Genomic DNA, 20,164 nt, shown 5'->3' on the forward strand with positions numbered 1-20,164 from the left:
GCGCTGGAGGTGAGACGGCCGGGGACCAGAGATCTCCGGGCTCCCATGGCCTGTCCCTCTCCTGGACCAGGCCCTGGCTTGCCTGAGATGGGATGGGGTCTCCACGTTCTTGCAGCGCGACCCCCGAGGTTGTGCTATTCGGAAGGGACAGGACTGGCTCCAAGATCAAGGATTTTGTGTGCAACGATGGGCAACGGACCTTGACGACGGTCGGCGACCAAATCCGCCCTAGCCACCAGACGTCTGCTCCATGGTGCCCACCTCCCGGTGACGCTCCTGGCAACTCCGGGCACCCTGATCCCGCAAAGTCCATGCGACCGCCTGCTCCGGGCAGACCGTGCCCCGCCCCGCCCCCACGTCCTCCCTGCCCCGCCCTGCCCCCACCTCTGCTCCGCCTCCGCCCCGCCCTGCCCCCCAGCCCTCCCGCGTACGAGCTGGGCTCCCTTCCCGAAGCCTTCGCGGCGCCCGGGGACCAGAGGCCACCATGTCCCAGCGTTTCGTGGTGACGCCCTCGGAGAGCGGGGTGGGGAATCCAGACCCTAAGGCTGCCCCAGAGCCGCCCCAGGTGGACGCGCTGCCCATTCTACACTACGGTCGTGAGCCGAGCCGCTACAGTATGTACCACCAGGCGCGGACGTCCCCTCGGGGGTGCGCGGGCGTCCGGAGAGATTCGGGCGACCTGAGCGTCGCAGTGGGTGGCGGGTGGCTGGGGTGGAGGGCTGCCAAAGTGCTGGCCTTGGGGACAACCGCGTACCGCTCAGTGGTCAGTGCTGGGTTGAGCCAGTGCGGCTGCGTCCACAGCGCTCTGCTCGGAGACTTTGACAGCAGCCCGATCGATCCCCGCCGGCGCCGGCGGTGTCTCCTGTCGTGGGGCCTGGAGGGAGATGCTAGGGCATTGTCTTTGGGGATTGGCCGATGACAGCTTCTGGGCCCTCTGACATCCTTGCTCCTGGAATGCAGAGCGTCCATCCAGATCACATTCCGGATACGTATGGGGGTGGGGCCTGCAGACCACCAAGGAATGTTCCGTCCGCTGGGCTCCTTCTGTCTGGGTGACGCGCTCAAGGGTCAGTGAGGCCTCTCCTCGGGGCTGTGCCTTTATAACACGTACAGCCGTCTAATCAGTTGCTTGGTTTGTGTCCTTTTCCCCAGTGACTCCACCCGCCTTTCATCACTTTAATTATCTAACGTCTACCTTCGTGTACTTTCAGTCTTGAGAACTCTGATTTGAAGGCATTGAGAAGTGTTGGCAGCCACAGCGGTGACCCCGTCTTGTCCCTATATGTGGGGGGGGGGGGGAGGTGAGTGTACAGACAGTGTCTCTTCTGGCCATTCACTGCTCACACAGGTGGAAGCCCAAAGCCCTGGGTTGGGAGGGTGGCAACAAGGGAGGACAAGCGAAGCCTGGCTTCCTGCCAGCTGGGAGCAGAAGCAGGGTTTGACTGAACCTCAGAGGCTGCTAGAGCCCTCTCCATTTGTGGGTGTTTAACCCCTGGGAAGGGAGGCCCACTCTGGGTCTTGACCTCACCCTCATCGTCTCCTGTGGCAGACTGCCCTTGGGCTCTCGCTTGCCTACAGGACTTCGGCCACTGCAGGACTGATGTTGGTCTGAGTGACCTGCAGCTTCTGCCATGCCCAGTAGCCCCAGCAGGTCAGCTTCGGGAGGCAGGCCTTCAGGTAGAAACTTAGTGCATGCAGTGTCATGTATGTGCACTCAATGAGGGAGGGCAGCTCTAAGTGTGAGGGCTGAGAAGAGCAGAGGTTTTAGATGCTTTTTCAACAAGACCTTTCATTGAGTTACTGGGAAGTTCTTTAGCATCGTGGTGACATCTTAGTGGTGCCTCCCCATGTGAGTAGTTGGTGTTTCTTGGCACAGGTGTGCATGAAGTATGCATGCCCATATGCATGTGTGTGTATGTGTGCAGACACCCGCTCTCTAGACAGCACTTTTGGCACAGACGCGGGATGTGTGTGTTGATCCAATTCTGCTCTTGAGTTCTAGATCAGGTGTGGATATGTGGACAGAACACTTGTCACCTTGGTAGTAGCTGGTTCTCAGGTCATGCTCCCTCTCTGTCATCCTCTGACCCTTGGGCTTCAGGAGAGGTATGTGTGGCACCTGCTGTGCACCTGTGGTATCAACCCCAGAGCAGGGGAACTCTCTCCACTGCACCCCTCAAACCAGCTGTGGCCCAGGCAGAGGTGCTCTCTAAGTGGGGGCTGAGGTTTCTCCTGCTCCTGCTTACCCAGTGACACGGCCCTTTTGTTTTCCTCTGTGAGCAGGTAATTCTGCGGTCGTTAATTAGAAAAAGTCAGAGAAACTAATGATTTCTTGGGAGTCGTGCAGGCTTCCAGCCTGTCCTGAGGGAAATGGCTGACATGGAAGAAGGGCATTGCACCAGAGTCCTCAATGTGGCACTCAAAAATGAGGCTGTTGGGGCCAGAAGACCCCACTTAACCCTAGAATTCCCCCCTCCACTTTCACTTCTTGTGGGCTGCTGTCCAGGGAGCAGGCCCCTTTCCCCCCTCCCCACCACCACCCTTCAGGACTAAAGAACAGGCTACCCCTGCCACTCTGCCACTTCAGTCCTCAGGTGTGGCAACTGCTCAGCCTGCAGCCACTGCCTGCTCCGCCACTTCGCTCGCCAATGTTTGCCCACAGACCTTGGGCTCCATGGTGTGGGAGTTCTAGCCAGTGGTAAATGAAATGGTTTTGTGTTGTGCCCACTATCTGAGAACAAAAGCTCTATTGTTTGGTGCTCCATTTAAACAGTATAAACTAAGTTTAAAAAAGGAAATAGGCTTTATTGACCCTCCTTGGTCCAAGCAAGTAAGTGGAGCATGGTAGGCACTCATCCAGAATTGTCCTTTCACTTCCAAGTATGTGGGGGGTGATGGAGGGGAGTTTCTAATCCTTGGGGGCACCCAGCCTCACCACTCACAGGCTCCTAATGCCATGCCAGTGTCTCTCTGGTCCCTCCTTCAGCATCCAGCCTGGAGTGGGAATCTCAGGGTCTAATCATTCAGCTTTGCTCTCAGACCAGCTCCTGTTGAGAGCCTGTGTGCAGAGAGAGCATATGGTGGGGTCTCCCTTCTCTGGGACAGGACGTAAGCCCAGCTCTGTGTCCTCACCTCAGTGTCTCTCTGGCTCAGCCAGCATTTCCAAGGGCTCCCCCTTAAGCCCACAGCACACACTGGTCACAACAGTGTGCCACTGAGCCACTTTTAGTTAGCTCATTAAGGGCAGCGTGATCTTGTACTGGGACAGGAGCAGACTGCGCATCTTCACCTGTAGGAAGTGAGAGATGCTGCTCCAGATGTGACTGCCTGCCCCCCCTCCATAGGGCTGCAGAAAGGGAGATGTGACGTGTAAGGGGACCATAGAGCCTTTTCTCACAGGAAAGGTCTGGCTGTGCTGTCATGGGGCAGGCAATGTCACAGGTGGTGTGGAAGGTTCTAGGCAAGTAAGGCTGAACCATCATTCTCCTTTTGTTCTCAGTAAGGGGGTGCTGGTGGGAACCCCCACATGATATGGACATGTTCCCTCCTCAGCCTGAGGGCAGAGGAAAGGGAGAGGATCTATCCTGGAAAGAGAGCATGTGCAGGAGACCACCTTGAGGGCAATGACATTCGGGGAGTGTCAAAGCCAGCCCCAAGCCCTGTGGGAGGAGGCAGTCCAAGGAATACATGCCCACCACCCCCTTTTGTCCCCCGACCTCCACTCCCAGGCCACACATCAGAGGGCAGCTCTGTTCCCCGGAGGCCAGACTCCCCTAGGCCACCTGGGACAGGCTGCACCTGAAGCAGACTGAAGGGTAGTGGAGTGGCCTGTCACTTTTGCATAGGAGCTGTCTGGGAGGGAAACATCCTCCTGAGCTGAGAGAGGTAGCAAGAGGCCATCAGCATTGGAACACAAGAATCGAGGATGGGGCAGCCTGTCCATCTGGGCAGCAGAAGCAGGAGCCAAGGGGCCTGGTCTGGTCAGGCACCACCCTTGGTACCCACAGCTGCTCATGGGAGGAAAGAGGGTGTGGAGCAGACGCACAGATGGGATAGAGAGAGGGGCCAGAGGGCAGGCTGGCTTTCCAGGTCTCCCTGTGTGACAGGCCCTCCCAACAGCCTACCCCCCACCCCTACCCAGACAGTGCATCTGTGCTTTTTACACAGTTTTGTGCATCCATAATTCATGGTGTTGGTCATAGGTTTCTGCATGAAGAAAGTTTCAGAGATCCCTGGCCAGGTAGCTCAGTTGGTTAGAGTGTCGTCCCAATACGCCAAGGTTGCAGGTTCAAACCTCCATCAGGGCAAATACAAGAATCAACCAATGAATACATGCATAAGTGGTACAACAAATTGATCTCTCTCTCTCTCTCTCTCTCTCTCTCTCTCTCTCTCTCAAATCAATAAGTAAAGATTAAAAAATAATTTTAGGGAAAAGCCCCATTTCCCTGGCTGAATGTGGTACTTTTTGTCAGGACCCAGGCTGCTGCCCTTTTTCACTTGGCTGACTGACATCCAGTGTGGAGGAAGCCAATGGCTGTGGTGTTGACCCCCCACCTCCAGCATGCTGGGCAGACTCTGTTTCCTTTCCCCTAAATATTTTATGGAGCATGGTGCATGTTAATCTGTAAGCCACCTCTGGGTCTCGGGGAGCAGTGCTTCTGTCCAGAACGCGCAAGGGTCTGGTCACTCTAACCCTGAAGAATTCTTGCCTTGGTGATTTCTAACTTGACTTAAAAAGAAAACACTCAAAGGCACAGCCATTGTTTCTCTTCTTTGCTTCTTAATGTTCAGTTTGGCTTCCTTTTCCATGAGAGGTGTCATAGGTTTTGAGGCATGAACTTCCTTTATACCAAGATTTCCTTTGAATAAAGGCTTTACCATCCAAAGAGAGAATCACTGCTTGGTCTCAAAGAGTGTGAGTCAAGGTCCACACAGTGAGGCTGGCCTCTCTGACCTCAGTGCAGAGCCCCGCCCCTGCCCCCCACACACAGGGGCTCCTGGGGTCTCTGGTCCTTGCTGCTCATCCCTGCAGTAGTCAGTTCACACAGGTAACAAATATGAGAATGTCTGGTTCAGGCAGCCACACAAACATCCTTAACCCACTGGGAGGCTGCGATGGCAGGCCCAGGACCCCAGGGGAGACGCCTGGAACAGCCCTCCTGCTGCCCTGTGGGTGGCACCTGCCTGGGACCCTGGCTGTCCCACCCTCACAACCTCCATCTGTGCCTCTGTCCCCATGGGCTTAGGCTGGGGTTCTGGATCTGTGTCCATGGATGTTGGCCACTACACGAATGTGTGGGGTCAGAGGCAGTAAAAGGGTAACTACAAGCACAAGGTTTAAAAAATGCAAACATGCACCAATGGAGGCTATGAAAAAACAACTCACGGAATGGGAGAAAATACTTGCAAATCATACCTGATAAGAGATTAATATCCAGAATATATAACAGCTCCTATAACAATTCAACAACAACAAATCAACAACAAATCAAACCAATTATCAATGGACAAAGGACTTCGATAGACATTTTTAAAAATTAAATTTTTAAATGAGGTGACTGTAGTTAACAAGACTACATAAGTTTCAGGTGTACAAATCTATGCTACATCATCATATATTCCATTGCCTGTTCAGCACACAAAGTATAGTCTCTTTCGTCACCATATATTTGACCCTCTTTACCTTCTTCATCCTTCCCCCACCCCATTCCCCTCTGGTAACTTTCACACTGTTGTCTGTGTCTGAGTCTGTTTGTTTGTTCATTTGTTGCTTTCTGTTTTATATCCTACATATGAGTGAAATCATTTGGTTCTTGTCCTTTTCCATCTGACTTATTTCACATAGAATGATACTCTTAAGATCCATCCATGTTGATGCAGATGGCAGTATTTCATCTTTTCTTAGGACTGAGTAGTATTCCATTGTATATATGGACCACATTTTCTTTATCCAGTTGTCAGTCAAAGGACACTTTGGTTGTTTCCATGCCTTGGCTACCCTGAACAATGCTGTAATGAACATAGGGGTACATATATCTTTACAAATAAATGTTTTCAAGTTTTGGGGGTAGATAACCAGAAGGGGGATTACTAGGTCATAGGGTTGCTCTCAAATAGACATTTTCCCAAAGAAGACATACAGATAGACAATAAGCATGTGGAAAGATGCGCAGCATCACTGAGTTAGTGCTTTATCCCCATATGAATGACTATCATAAAAAAAATAGAAGATAACAAATGTTGGCAAGGATATGGAAAAATTAGAACCCTTGTACACTGCTGGTAGAAATTTAAAATGGTCTAGCTGCTATGGAAATCAGTCAGGAGGTTCCTAAAGATTTAAACATAGATTTGCCATATGGCTCAGCAATTCCATTCCTAGGTGCTTTTTGTTTGTTTGTTTGTTTGTTTTTTGTTTTTCTGGTTTTATTTTTCTTTACCATGAGTTCTTTTATTTTTTTAAGTATATTTTATTGATTATGTTGTTATAGTGGTCCCAATTTCTTTTCCCTTTGCTCCCCTCTTTCCAGTACCCGTTTCCCTCCAGCAATCCCACTCCCCCCTTAGTTCATGTCCATGAGTCGTGCATATAAGTTCTTTGGATTCATCCTCTCCTATACTATTCTTAACTTCCCCTTGACTATTTAGTACGAACCAATTATGCTTCTTAGTCCCTGAATCATTCCCCCATTTCTCCCTCTTCCTGCTCCCAGCTGATAACCCTCCAAATGACCCCCATACCTATTATTCTGTTCCTGTTCTGGTTGTTTGCTTAGTTTGTTTTTGTTTCTACTTTTTAGATTCAGTTGTTGATAGTTATGAGTTTGTTGTCATTTTAATGTTTATAGTATTGCTCTTCTTTTTCTTAAATAAGTCTCTTTAACATTTCATATAATAAAGGCTTGATGATGACAAACTCCTTTAGCTTTACCTTGTCTGGGAAGCACGTCATCTGCCCTTCCATTCTAAATGATAGCTTTGCTGGGTAGAGTAGTCTTGGTTGCAGGTCCTTGCTTTTCATCACATTGAATATTTCTTGCCAGTCCCTTCTTGCCTGCAAAGTTTCTTTTGAGAAATCAGCTGATAGTCTTATAGGCAACCTTTTGTAGGTAACTCTCTGCTTTTCTCTTGCCGCTTTTAATATTCTCTATCTTGAACCTTTTGCATTTTAATTATGATATGTCTGGGTGTGGTCCTCTTTGAGTCTAGCTTCTTTGGGACTCTTTGTTTCCTGAACTTGTATGTATGTTTCCTTCACCAAATTTGGGAAGTTTTCCTTCATTATTTTTTCACATAAGCTTTCTATTTCTTGCTCTTCCTCTTCTTCCGGCACACCTATGATTCAGATGTTGGCATGTTTAAAGTTGTCCCAGAGGTTCCTCACTTTTTAAAACTCTTGTTTCTTCATTCTGTAGTGATTGACTGTTTTTTTCTTCTTTATGTTCCAAATCATTGATTTGAACCCCAGTTTCCTTCCCTTCACCATTGGTTTTGTGTGGATTTTCCTTTGTTTCATTTAGCATAGACTTCACTTCTTCCCTTATGCATTTTCCATACTTAAGCATATCTGCAAGTCTGTGAGCATCTTTATCACCAGTGTTTTGAACTCTGTGTCTGTTAGGTTTGCTATCTCCTCGTTTTTTAGGTTGACTATCTCCTTGTCACTTAGTCCTCATGCTGGAACCTTGATTCATTCCCTCTTTTGCGTAATACATCTGTGTCTCCTCATCTTGATAGGCTCCTGTGTTTGTTTGCCTCTGTGTCTTAGGTAGAGCTGTCACAGCTGCTACATTGTAAGGGGTGGAGCCTTAGGTATTCTCAGTATGGGAAACCTGTTTCCCCTCGTTGTGGCTCTGTGGGGAGGGGCGGGGTCTGAGAGGGAACAATTCCACTTGCTCAGCACTCGCCCTTTTTCCAGGCACTTCTCCCACTTCTGTGTGGGACTGGTGCCTCTCTAGCTGTTGCTCTGGCTGTCATTTCTAGAGTGGGTGGTTTTGTAGCCATTCTAGGACTGTGGGGGCCCTTTAAACAAATGGACTTTACCGAGAGACTGGCAGTTTGTTCCTCCACCCCAACCCCCACTGGTTTTCACAGTCAGAAGCAATGGGGCTTTATTTTCTCCGGTGCTGGAACCATGAGCTGTGCAGTCTGGTCTGCTGCTGGGAGCACTCTCCAGGTGTCCTTCTTGACTTTTTAAAATGTTTGTGCTTTCCAGTGGCCTGCTGCTGCTGCCACACTGCATCCTCTCCACCCCAGCTCTGCCCCTCTTACCTGTCTGGATGAGTATTTCTTCTTTATATCTTTGTTGGATTTCCATGCAGCTGTATTTTCTGACACTTCTGGTTGTCCCTAGTTTTAAGGTAGTTGTATTCCTTGTTAGTTGTGGAGTAAGTGCAGCATGCCTTTCTAGGCCTCTGTCTTGACTGGAAGTTCCATTCCTGGGTATTTACCCAAAGAAATTGAAATCAGGGTTATGAGGAGATTATTTGTGCACACATTGTTTACAATAGCCAAAAAAGTGGAAACAACCCAAAGGTATATCAACAGAAGAATGGATAAAGAAGATGTGGTCCAGGACTTCTGGTCAAGATAGAAGTGTAGGTAAATGTGCTTTGCCTCCTTGTGCAACCACAGAGAGAATTACAACTAGACCTCAAAACAAATAACACTCAGAACCATGAGAAAATCAAGCTGTATGAAAGTTTGACAACCAAGGATTTAAAGAAGCCACATTCATCCAGACAGGTAGGAGGGGTGGAGACACGGAGATGGGTGGAGAGGCGAGGAGACGCAGTGTGGCTCAGAGAGGTTGTGAGGGCAGAATGGGCAATCCCACATTTACATGTGGTGGATAATGATCAGGAGGGATACCTTGGGTGCAAGTGATCTCAGACCCAGGCCAGACCACAGAGCCCAGGGTTTCAGCACCAGGAAGATAAATCCCCGTAACTTCTGGCTGTAAAAACCAGTGGGGGTTGGGGTGGTAGAAGAAACTGCCAGATTTTCAGGAGACTCTGTTTGAAGGAACTGTTGGGACTTAAAATGTATGCAGACCCACCCACTCTGGGATTCAGCACCAGGATGACAGCTGGAAGGGTGCCAGTCACACAGGGCAAGTGCCAGGCAATCCTCCAGAAGCCAGGCAGCATCATTGTCCCCTCTCCAAACCCTCCACCGACACAGACTCACAAAGTGGTGAAGCAGGTTGCCCCACCCTGGCAATTACCTAAGGCTCTGCCCCAAACAATTTATAATGCCTTTTCTACAATAGGCCACACTACTAAGATAGGGAGTCAAAGCAGCTCTACCTAATAAATACAAAACAAACACAGAGAGGCTGCTGAATTGAGACAAAAAAAAAAATGTGGCCCAAATGAAAGAACAGAATAAAACCCCAGAAAAAGAACAAAACGAAAGGGAGATAGCCAACCTTTCAGATGCAGAGTTCAAAACACTGCTGATAAGGATGCTCAGAGAACTCATTGAGTATGGCAAAAGCATAAGTGAAGAAATGAAGTTTACACCAAGTGAAATAAAGGAAAATCCACAGGGAACCAACAGTGAAGGAAAGGAAGCTGAGGTTCAAATCAATGATTTGGAATATAAGGAAGAAATAAACTGTCAACCAGAACAGAATGAAGAAACAAGAATTCAAAAAAATGAGGATAGAATAAGGAGCCTCTAGGACATCTCCAAAAGTGCCAACATCTGAAACATAAGGATGTCAGAAAGAGAAGAGAAAGAGCAAGAAATTGAAAACTTACTTGAAAAAATAGTGAAAGAAAATTTCCCTAATTTGGTGAAGGAAACAGATATTCAAGTCCAGGAAGCAGAGAGTCCAAAGAGGACCACACCAAGACATCATAATTAAAATGCCAAAGGTGAAGATAAAGAGAGAATCTTAAAAGCAGCAAGAGAAAAGCAGAGAGTTACCTACAAAGTAGTGCCATTAAGACTATCAGCTGATTTCTCAAAAGAAACTTTGCAGGCAAGAAGGGACTGGTGAGGAGTATTCAATTTGATGAAAAGCAAGGACCTGCAACCAAGACTACTTTATCCAGCAAAGCTATCACTTAGAATGAAAGGGCAGATGAAGTGCTTCCCAGACAAGGTAAAGCTAAAAGAGTTCATCATCACCAAGCCATTATTATATGCAATATCAAAGGGACTTACCTAAGAAAAAGAAGATCAAAACTATGAACACTAAAATGACAACAAACTCACAACTATCAACAACTTAATCAAAAAAAAAAAAAAAAAAACTAAGCAAATCACCAGAACAGGAACAGAATCATAGATAAGGGGATCATTTGGAAAGTTATCAGCTGGGAGAGGGAAGGGGGGAGAATGGGGAAAGGTGCAGGGATTAAGAAGCATAATTGGTTGGTACAAAATAGACAAGGGGGATGTTAAGAATAATATAGGAAATGGAGAAGCCGAAGAACTTATACGCACAACCCTTAGACGGGATTACTAGAGGGAGTGGAGTGCCAGACAGAGGGGGCGAAAGGGGAAGAATTGGGACAACTGTAATAGCATAGTCAATAAAATATATTTGGAAAAGAGAAGATATGATCCATCCATACGATGGAATATTATTCAGACTTAAAAAGGAAGGACATTCTAACATAAACTGCGGGGTAAAGGATCCTTGATGATATTATGCTGAGTGAAATAAGCCTGTCATGAAAAGGTAAATACTGAAGGATTCCACTCATATAAGATCTCTAGAGAAGTCAGGTTCATAGTGACAAAAAGTAGAAGGGTGGGTGCCAAGGGTTGGGGGGGTGGGGCGGCGAGGAGTTAGTGCTTAATGGGGCGGAGGTTCAGTAAGTGAAGTTGAACAAATTCTGGAGATGGTGGAGGTGATGGTTGCACAATAGTGTGAATGCTCTTAATGCCACCTAACTATACACTTAAAATGGTTTAAATACTGATTTTTAGGTTATATATATTTTATCACAATACAAAAAATACACACAAAGAAAAAGAGAAGGAGAGAGAAGAAAAGAAAAAGAAGCAAACTACAGAGAAGGTCCAAGAAGGAACTAAATCCCTCCCCTCCTGCCTGTTTCTGCCAGAGAACCCCTGGCCTCTGGTTTTCCGGGAAGAGGCCAATTTGATTAAATCAATTCTCGCCACGCGGGGCTCTCCCAGGAGTAGGTCCTTTTAAATCTAAATTGCTCTCTGTAAGGTGCATGTTCAGGCCTCTTACAGGAGTTATTTTTGTCCAGGGACCTTCTGTTTCAAATAACACCCTGAGTGACCCATTCCGGGCTGGTCCTGGAGGGGAAGGGGGGCTCTGGCTGGCTTCCTGCGTGCAGATTCTGGGAAGGGGGCTGCAGGTCTGGCACAGCTTCTCCTCACACTGCTTCCCTCAAGGAACTGCTCCTCCCTGGACAAAGATGGAGTGGCAGCCTCAACCACTCAGCCAGGCTTGGGGGGTGAGGTGGCCCTCAGTCCTCCTACCCATTCAGTCCCTCTCCTCCCTGGACATGCACTAACTGTCTTAGTGCCCAGAGCCAGCCTCAGCAGAATGCACAGGCCGAACATTCTGGCTGCTGGGCCTGCAGCCCCTGCCTCACCTTAGCCGCTACTGTCCTTTCTTGGACACCCCGGAGTGGGGACAAGCTCTCCTGTCTGAAGGAGTAGCTGGGCTGGGCACTCTTGGGAGGCCTCATCAGCCTCACCAGCCTCACCAGCCTTCCGGGTCTTTCCTTGTTCTGTCTGCTGGTGTTAGCTCTTTTCTTAGCACCAGTGGCCTGTCCCCAGAAATGGGAAGGTAGCTGCTACCTATACTTCCTCCCTCAGGAGGCAGCACATGTTGGCTTTTTGCCTGGGACTGCTCAGAGTTGTCCTTGGAGGGTCTGAGATCCCAGCTTTGTGCCCCAGGAGGGGCCTGTGCACTGCATTAAGGCAAGAGTAGTCATGATGGTCCCCTTGGTGGACATGTTGTGTCCTGGTTGCAGGAAAGGGAGTATGCATGTGTGTACACACATGCATGTGATGTTTCCTCCACCTTAGTAGAGCTGCCATCACCTCATCCTCACTTTGGGCAGTTTGCAAAGCAATGCCACATCATTACCTTTTTAGTGTCTGTGACTGCCCAGTAAGCAAGGGACAAGGTGTGCAGCCCATCAAGAGCTGGGCAGACCCAGCCCCCAGCTCTCACTGGGTGTGAGAGCCCCTCTGGTAGCAGCCTTGGTCATGAAGTCACCCCCATGGAGGGCCTGGGTGGACTGGTCACCTTCCAGCACTCTGTAAAGTTCCCTCAAAGCCATGTCAGAGTGGTGATGCTCACTGCAGACACTTGAGAAAATGTGGGAAGTACAATTGTTGGGGCCCCAGAGAAGCAGACCTAATAGGATGTGTGTGTACACACGGAGATTAATTGACTCACGAGACTATGGCTTGTTGAGTCCAAATCTATAGGGCAGCTAGAGGGCCGGAGACCTGGGGAAGAGTGGCAGTTTAGACCACAGCTGTCTGCTGGCAGGATTCCTTCTGCTTCATGAGGTCAGCTTTCAACTGATTGCATGAAACGCACCTGTGTTAGGGAAGGCACTTCTGCTTTCTTTCTTTATTTTTTTTTTAATGTATTTTATTGATTATGTTGTTACAGTAGTCCCAATTTTTTCCCCTTTGCTCCCCTCTGCCCAGTATCCCCCTTCCCCCAGCAATCCCACCCCCCCCTTAGTTCATGTCCATGAGTCGGATTCTCCCTCTCCTATACTATTCTTAACTTCCCCCTGTTTATTTGTACCAACCAGTTATGCTTCATAATCCCTGCACCATTTCCCCATTTCTCTCCCTTCCCCCTCCCAGCTGCTAATGCTCCAAATGATTCCTATACCTATGCTTCTGTTCCTACTCTGGTTTGCTTAGTTGGATTTTGTTTTTATATTTAGATTCTGTTGTTGATAGTTGTGAGTTTGTTGTCATTTTAGTGTTCATAGTTTTGATCTTCTTTTTCTTAAATAAGTCCTTTTAACATCTCATATAATATATGGCTTAGTGATGATAAACTCCTTTAGCTTTACCTTGTCTGGGAAGCACTTTATCTGCCCTTACATACTAAATGATAGCTTTGTTGAGTAGAGTAGTCTTGGCTGTAAGTCCTTGCTTTTCATCAAATTGAATACTCTTTGCCAGTCCCCTCTTGCCTGCAAAGTTTCTTTTGAGAAATCAGCTGACAGTGTCACAGGCACCCATTTGTAGGTAACTCTCTGCTTTTCTCTTGCTGCTTTTAATATTCTCTCTTTATCTTCACCTTTGGCATTTAATTATGATGTGTCTTGGTATGGTCCTCCTTGGTTCTTGCTTGTTTGGGACTCTCTTTGCTTCCTGGACTTGTATGTCTATTTCCTTCACCAAATTTGGGAAGTTTTCCTTCATTATTTTTCCACATAAGCTTTCAATTTCTTGCTCTTCATCTTCTTCTGGCACCCCTATGATTCGGATGTTGGCACGTTTAAAGTTGTCCCAGAGGTTCCAAAGCCTTTCCTCATTTTTAAAAATTCTTGTTTCCTCATTCTGTACTGGTTGACTGTATTTTTCTTCCTTATATTTCAAATCATTAATTTGAACCTTGGTTTCCTTCCCTTCACCATTGGTTTTGTGTGGCTTTTCCTTTGTTTCACTTAGCATAGCCTTCACTTCTTCTCTTATGTGTTTGGCATACTCAAGCATATCTGTCAAGCCTGTGAACATTTTTATCACCAGTGTTTTGAATTCTGCATCTGTTAGGTTGGCTATCTCCTCGTCACTTAGTTCTCGAACTGAAACCTTGATCTGTTCCATCTTTTGGGCCATACTTCTCTGTCTTCTCATCTTGACAGGCTCCTGTGTTTGTTTGCTTCTGTGTCTTAGGTAGAGCTGTCGCTCCTGTTATATTTAAGGGGCAGAGCCTTAGGTATTCGTCAGTACAGAGTGACTCGTTTCACCATGTTGTGGTGCTGTGGTGGGGGAGAGGTCAGAGAGGGAACAATGCTGCCTATTCAGCACTCGCCCCTTTTCCAGGTACTTCTCCCACTTCTGTATGGGACTGGTGCCCCTCTAGCTGTTGCCCTGACCATCGTTCCCAGAATGGGTGGGTCTACGGACATTCTAGGACTATGGGGACCCTTTAAAGAAGCGGACTCTGCCAAGAGACTGGCAGTTTCTTCCTCTGCCCTAACCCTCAGTGGTTTGCACAGTCAGAAGCCATGAGGCTTGATTTTCCCTGGTCCTGGGACCATGAGCTGCGTGGTCTGGTCAGAAGCTGGGAATGCTCCCCAGGTGTCCCCCGCTACTTTTTAAAACATGTGATTGCGCTTTCCACTGGCCTGCCACTGCCACCGCTGCTACCACACCACATCTTCTCCCCTTGGGCTCTGCCTCTCCTACCTGTCTGGGTGAGTATTTCTTCTTTATATCTTTGTTTGCTGGACTTCCATGCATCTTGATTTTCTGGAACTTCTGGTTGTCTCTAATTTTGAGGTAGTTGTATTCCTTCTTAATTGTGGAGGGAGACCCAGTGTGTCTGTCTAGGCCTCCATCTTGGCCAGAAGTCTCTGCTTTCTTTAAAGTTCACCAATTTAAATGTTTATGTCATCCAAAAACATCTGTACAGAAGCACCAGAAAAATGTTTAACCCAAAATTTGGGCAGACTTCCAACCTCCAGGACTGAGGCCATAAATATCTGTTGTTTAAGCCTCCCCGTCTGTGGTGTCTGTTCTGCGAGAGCTGACTGAGATAAACTGTTCAACCTTCACAGCCCGTAGGCACCCCTGCTGCCCTCAGCTGGGTCTATCTCAGCTCAGCTTCCTTGGTGTCCTGCACCATGGTTCTGCTCTGTCCTGAGCCCCCAGTTGACTCCCTATGAGCAGCCTCTCCCATGTGGTCCTCCATGAGGTCATTCTGAGCTGTCACAGCAGAGCCCAGTGCCTTCTCCAGCCAGAGGCTTGTGGACTGCCTTATCTAGACCGAGGATCTCTCCCTGGCAGCCACTCCATCGGGATCCATGCCCTCCCTCTCCCTGGCCACCCGAGTTCTCCCTCAAGGCCTGGGCTCCTTGTTGCATCTCGTTGCCAGGAAACCCCAGCACTCCTGTCCCCCTGGACTATATGGCATATAGAGTAGGAGGCCCTGAGATCCTGAGCAAAGGGAAGGTGAACCACTCTGGTGCTGTCACTGAGCCTCCACCCCATTTACAGAAGGACACCTCCCTGGGGGGCTTTGGGGAGTGGGGAGTGAAGGCAGAAGGTAAGACCTGGATCTCCCCCAGTCATTGCACAAAGTGAGAGACCCTCTCTTTCATGAACCAGGCTCCTTGTGTTGGCGCACAGGAAGGGAGCATCTGGGCCCCCACCCACAGGACTCTCTGCAGGGTTTCTATCTTCCTGGGAGTCCAGCCTGGACTGTGTAACCACAAAGAAATACCTAGATACAGACACAGGACCAAGGCCCTCGTGGCAGCCTGAGATTGCAAGCGTCTTCCCAAGGGTCCTTCAAGGGAGGTTCATCCAGGAGTGCTGATCATTGAAGAGATGTAGTGAGCCCCACAGCCAACTCACCCTAGAGCATTCTGGCCTAAAACAGTTCAGCTGGCTCATCCTTAGCTGTGCCATAGCGGCACTGAGAGGGCTTGTGGCCGCGTCATTCCAGGAGGCGGAGGTGCAGGCAGGCACATTCCAGCACCCGTGAGGTCTTCTTAGCTGAGTATTCCCTGGGACTGGTGGCCTGAAGCACATGCATCTAAAACAGATGGGGCAAAATGCTCTGGACACTTCACAGTCTGCCCGGTTTCCAGAGCACTGGGGTGTGACGCACTCCATGATGACGGGGAGGGGAGCTGATGTTAAAACAACTTTTGTCCCCAAGAGAACCAGCCCTGCTAATGAAAGGGGATGGGATCATAGAAGTGGGATGTGGTTGCTCAAGGGAAAAAAACAGGCCACTCTGGGTGTTGTGGGATGGAAAGTTGAGTGGACACATGCTGAGAGGTATTGGGGTTCCCCAAGTTCCATTTCTCCAGCATCACCCCCTCTCCCGCAGGGACTCTCTCTCTCTCAGAGCAAGCCAATGACTGATGACCCCCTGCCCTGCCACTGACCAGTCAGTGGAGACTATGACCCTAAAAGGGCACACCTGGAGAACTGATGGATGTACTATTGAAACTCTCCCCTGAGACTCCCCTAAGATTCCCACCTGCAAGAAAGGGATAAAAGCCTCAAGACAAAGGACCCAGCCAGTGCTCTCCCTCTGGGGAGCTGCTCACCATTTCCTTTCCCTTCTTCTCCCCACACTTCTTTCCCCACAGGCACGTGTCTCCTAAACTCTAAGGCAGTGGGCAACTGGTAGCTCGTTGCAGGCTTATCCCCTGAACCCATCTCCAAAGCCGCCTTTTCTCTGACTTCCCAGTGAGCTAAGGTAGCCCAGCCTAGGTGCTCCTGTAGCTTTTTCTGTCTGTCCTAAGCCCTTCCTTGTTTCATTGTCCCCAGCTTTAATAAATGTATCCTCATAGTCACTTGGACTCATGTTGTGAAATCTTGCCTACAGGAAGTCAAGAACCCGCACACTATATAGCTGGTCCCAGGCAGACTCACTCAGGGCCGGTCCCCTGTTTGGTAACAGTGGGAGTGACTCCTTGGCACTCCTTCCTGGGGCCCACATTCTTCCAAGTTTGGCCCTGAATTCTGTTTTAGTTTTGAGATTTGTCTTTATGCCCACACCTTAACCCCTAATTCCTGTGAATGGGACCTTGTTTGGGAAAAAGCCTCTTTGCAAATGTGATAAAGTTAGGGATCCGAGCATGAAGAGATCATAATGGATTATCTGGGTGGCCCAGTGACAAATGGCCTTGTAAGAGAAAAGGAGGGGAACAGACACACAGGGCAAGGCCATCTGAAGACAGAGGCAGAGACTGGAGTGATGCACACAAGCCCAGGGATGCCTGGAGCCCCAGGAGCTGGAAGATGTGGGCAGGACCCTCCCCTGGAGCCTCCAAAGGGAACATGGCCCTGGGCCACGTAGCCCCAGAGCTGTGAGAGCACATGTTTCTGTCTTAAGCTCCATATGTGGCTCTGGGTGCAGCAGCTCTCTGAGTGGTGCCTGCAGAGGCTGGGTGGGCTTGCCTGAGAGGTCTTGCTGGAATGCTGGGAGCCCTGGGGGCGGGTTTGGGGGTGGCAGGAGAATGGACACACCTCCTGCTCCAGCCTCAGCCGTCAGCCTCCCCATCACATGGCATCATGACTGCCATGAGGTACTCTAGCATGTGCTGCTGCTCTGGGCACCTGGGTTGACCCCATAGGGCAGCATCACCACTGTCTGTGTCTACAGAGACAAAGGGGGAGCCTGAGGGAACCTAGACCCCAGCCCATTGTGAGGCACACACCCTACAGCCAGGAGCCCAGGGCCTCCTGGGGCAGTCCCAGGAGGAGACTGGACCCCAGCAGGGAGCTGACCACTGTGCCTGTGGATGGTGGACAGAGTGGGACCGAGGGGTGATTGAAGGAGCCAAGGAGGCTGGGACCCGAGCCAAAAGCAGTGCTCAGAGCAGACATGGCTCCAAAGTGCAGCTCTGGCAGCAGCTGAGTCACCTGAATGCTGCTCTCCCAGGAAGAAAGGTGCGGGGCAGTGCCATTCTCCACCCTCCAGGGCCTAAGAAGCAGCCCCAAAGGAGAGACCCCACCTGCTCAGACTACTTCTGGGTTTTCTGCCCAGAGCCAAGGCCAGGGTCCACACAAAGTGCCAGAGCACAGGGCCAGGAGTGCAGCGCATGCACGCGGGGAGGTGTGTGTGTGTGTCAGTGACTCACAAAAGCCAAGGCATCCCCTGGAGTCCAGAACGGGAAGCCTCGCAGGGCCCTGGCCCCACCTGCACTTTGTCCCCTGAGCCCTTTGTACTTTGCTCACATTTGGTAACAGGCTTTACTTGGAAGCCAGGTTGTGAGTTTAAAACCCAGCAGAGGGTTGATGTTGACGGTGCTGTTGGTGAGGCCAGGGCATGGAGTCACCGTGTGGGAATGGAGGATGTAAACATGTGCATGCAGAGTAGGGGCAAGTGGGCCTGTGGGCCAGTGGCTGATCAGTGGAACTGGTTTACAAGCAGCTGTGGCCATTTTCCTGGAGGGCAGAGTGTTTGTTCTCCTGCACTTGTATTTGAAGACAAAGAACCCTGTTTGTTTTATTCCAAGGCATTATTTTCTGAGCTGAGCGTTGGTGCTCCTGGTGGCTGGGCACTTTTACCTTCCTGTTGGGCCTGTGGGGCTGGCTGTGGACGAACTCTCACCCTAGGTAACGCCCCGAGCACAAACCTCTTGAACTAATGACAATGGGAATGAGAAAATGTCCTGGCAGAGCCCACGTCATCATCTCAGAAACGTGTAGGCCGCCTACGTGTGCCAGCACAGCTCAGCTCTCAGTGTGGTACTGCTCCCCGTCAGTCCTGACTGTGGGTGGTGATGCTCTGCTGGGGTGAGCAGGAAGGGCCTCGATGCTCAAGGCCACTCCCAGAAAGACATGCCCTCAGCTGCCCGCATGTCCAGCCCAAGGACAGCCATGCAAAGCCCTCAGGAAGTGCTGATGTCCGGACAGGGCTGTGAACAAGGACCTCCCAGTGTGAACGGGCAGAGCTGGCTATGGCAGGGTCAGCCCATCACTATGTTTGCCAGAGACTGCTGGGCAGGCAGACAAGTGTGAGAGTGTCACGGTGGAGAAAAGGGGGCCGTGAACCTAGGGAGGTGGGAGGTGGGAACTAGAAGGGGGCACCCTGTGTGGGTGGTTGGGGAGCATATGTTTGCTGTGGCTGGTCCTGAGTGGAAGTGGGGCGGTCACTCACCAAGTCCTGACCATCTGGACTTATTGCTGCTAAGGCTGTGGTCGGGCTATTGGGCTGCTGGTGGCAGAGGTCGTGGGGCAGGGTTCTGTGTCATCTGTGGTCTGGCCGCTAGCCGCTGTTTACGTGGTGTCTCAGGGCACCAATGATGGGGCTACCTGGGGAGCGGATCCAGGTTGTTCAGTTTTGTTTGCTTTCAGGTTTGAGGAGTGAAGCTATGTGGCTCCACACGTGAAGGAGGTGGACCACTCTTGCAGTGCAGACACCGTGAGCTGGGGTGGGAGGAGGGAGATAGTGGCCTCCAAGTGAGGAGTGAGAAGCTGTAGGCCATGCTCTGTGGGGGGCATGGTGTGACACTGGAGGGCACTGTGGAGCACGGTGGGGAGCATGGTGTGATAAGGTTGGGTTCTATGGAGCTCTGTGGTGGGCACTGTGGGGGACTGTTTGGGGAACTGTGGAGACACTGTGAGGCACTGCAGGGAAAGCATAAGGGTTGTGGCGTTCTACCCAACTCCCGCTGGCAGCTTCCGGTCTCCAGCTGGCCTTTGGGTGAGTAACAGGATGACCAGTAGGGGGCAGGGGAGGACTGTGACACAAATGTACAATGGAGCCTCCTGCCGGCTTGAAAAGTCAAACCTGTGTCTGGTGCCCAAGCTCTGCTGCCAGCCTGCTCTGTGAGGGCACCTGGTCCTTTGGCCAACTCCAGGGCCTCGTCTACCAATCTAGACCCTGCCAGGAGGCCACGGCCCGGGGAGGGGTTCCAGAAAGCTTCCACCCAACCTCACAGCCCTTGCTCAGAGACCCTCAGACCCTCTCCCCATGCTGCCGCTACTCCCCTCCCAACAGCAGCTTGCTTGGCTCTGGGGTATCTTTCCCCTACCCCAGGACCCTAGGCCTGCACAGGCCCCCAAACCACCCTTCCCGTCAGATTTCTGCCTGGGGCCTCGGCTGTTCCCCATTGCTCCTCAGTACCCCAGCTCCTACCACCTAGCTCCCTGGGCTGCCCACCTCTGACTGGACTGGCTGCTGCTTTAAACCCAAGGAGACAGCGTGGGTCCTTCTGAGCTCTGCCTCTCCTTCTGCCCTCTGGGCCTTGTTCCCCCTTTTCCCACCTCCTATCTCTGGACGGTGTTCCTCCTCTACTTCCTTCCTGATTTCCCTGAAAGGCCTGGCAGTTGTCTGTCCTTGCATCCATCTAGTGTGTCAGAAGGAAAGATGGAAGCTTCTCCTTGCACCGCCCCCCCCCCCCACCAGCCCAACTAAGGGGGGAAATGAAGCAGGAGGTTGGGGCAGCTTTGCCCTCCTGCCCCCACCACTCTGTGTCTGATCCTGGCAAGTGAGAGG

General features: G+C 50.3%; 1 protein-coding gene across 3 annotated transcripts in view; it reads left to right on the forward strand.

The window, feature by feature from the left end:
* The first annotated feature begins 452 nt into the window (after positions 1-452).
* SLC12A7 (solute carrier family 12 member 7) overlaps positions 453-20,164 on the forward strand; it is a 92,763-nt gene continuing 73,051 nt past the window's right edge. For all 3 annotated transcript variants that reach the window (XM_090276255.1, XM_090276257.1, XM_090276256.1), the window contains exon 1: positions 453-614. In XM_090276255.1, coding sequence (XP_090132381.1) covers positions 485-614 — 130 coding nt within the window. In that variant the 5' untranslated portion in view covers positions 453-484. The remainder of the gene's footprint in view (positions 615-20,164) is intronic.

The sequence above is a fragment of the Furipterus horrens genome, unplaced genomic scaffold (assembly GCF_987537825.1).
Source record: "Furipterus horrens unplaced genomic scaffold, mFurHor1.1.pri manual_scaffold_5, whole genome shotgun sequence".
NCBI lineage: Eukaryota > Metazoa > Chordata > Mammalia > Chiroptera > Furipteridae > Furipterus > Furipterus horrens.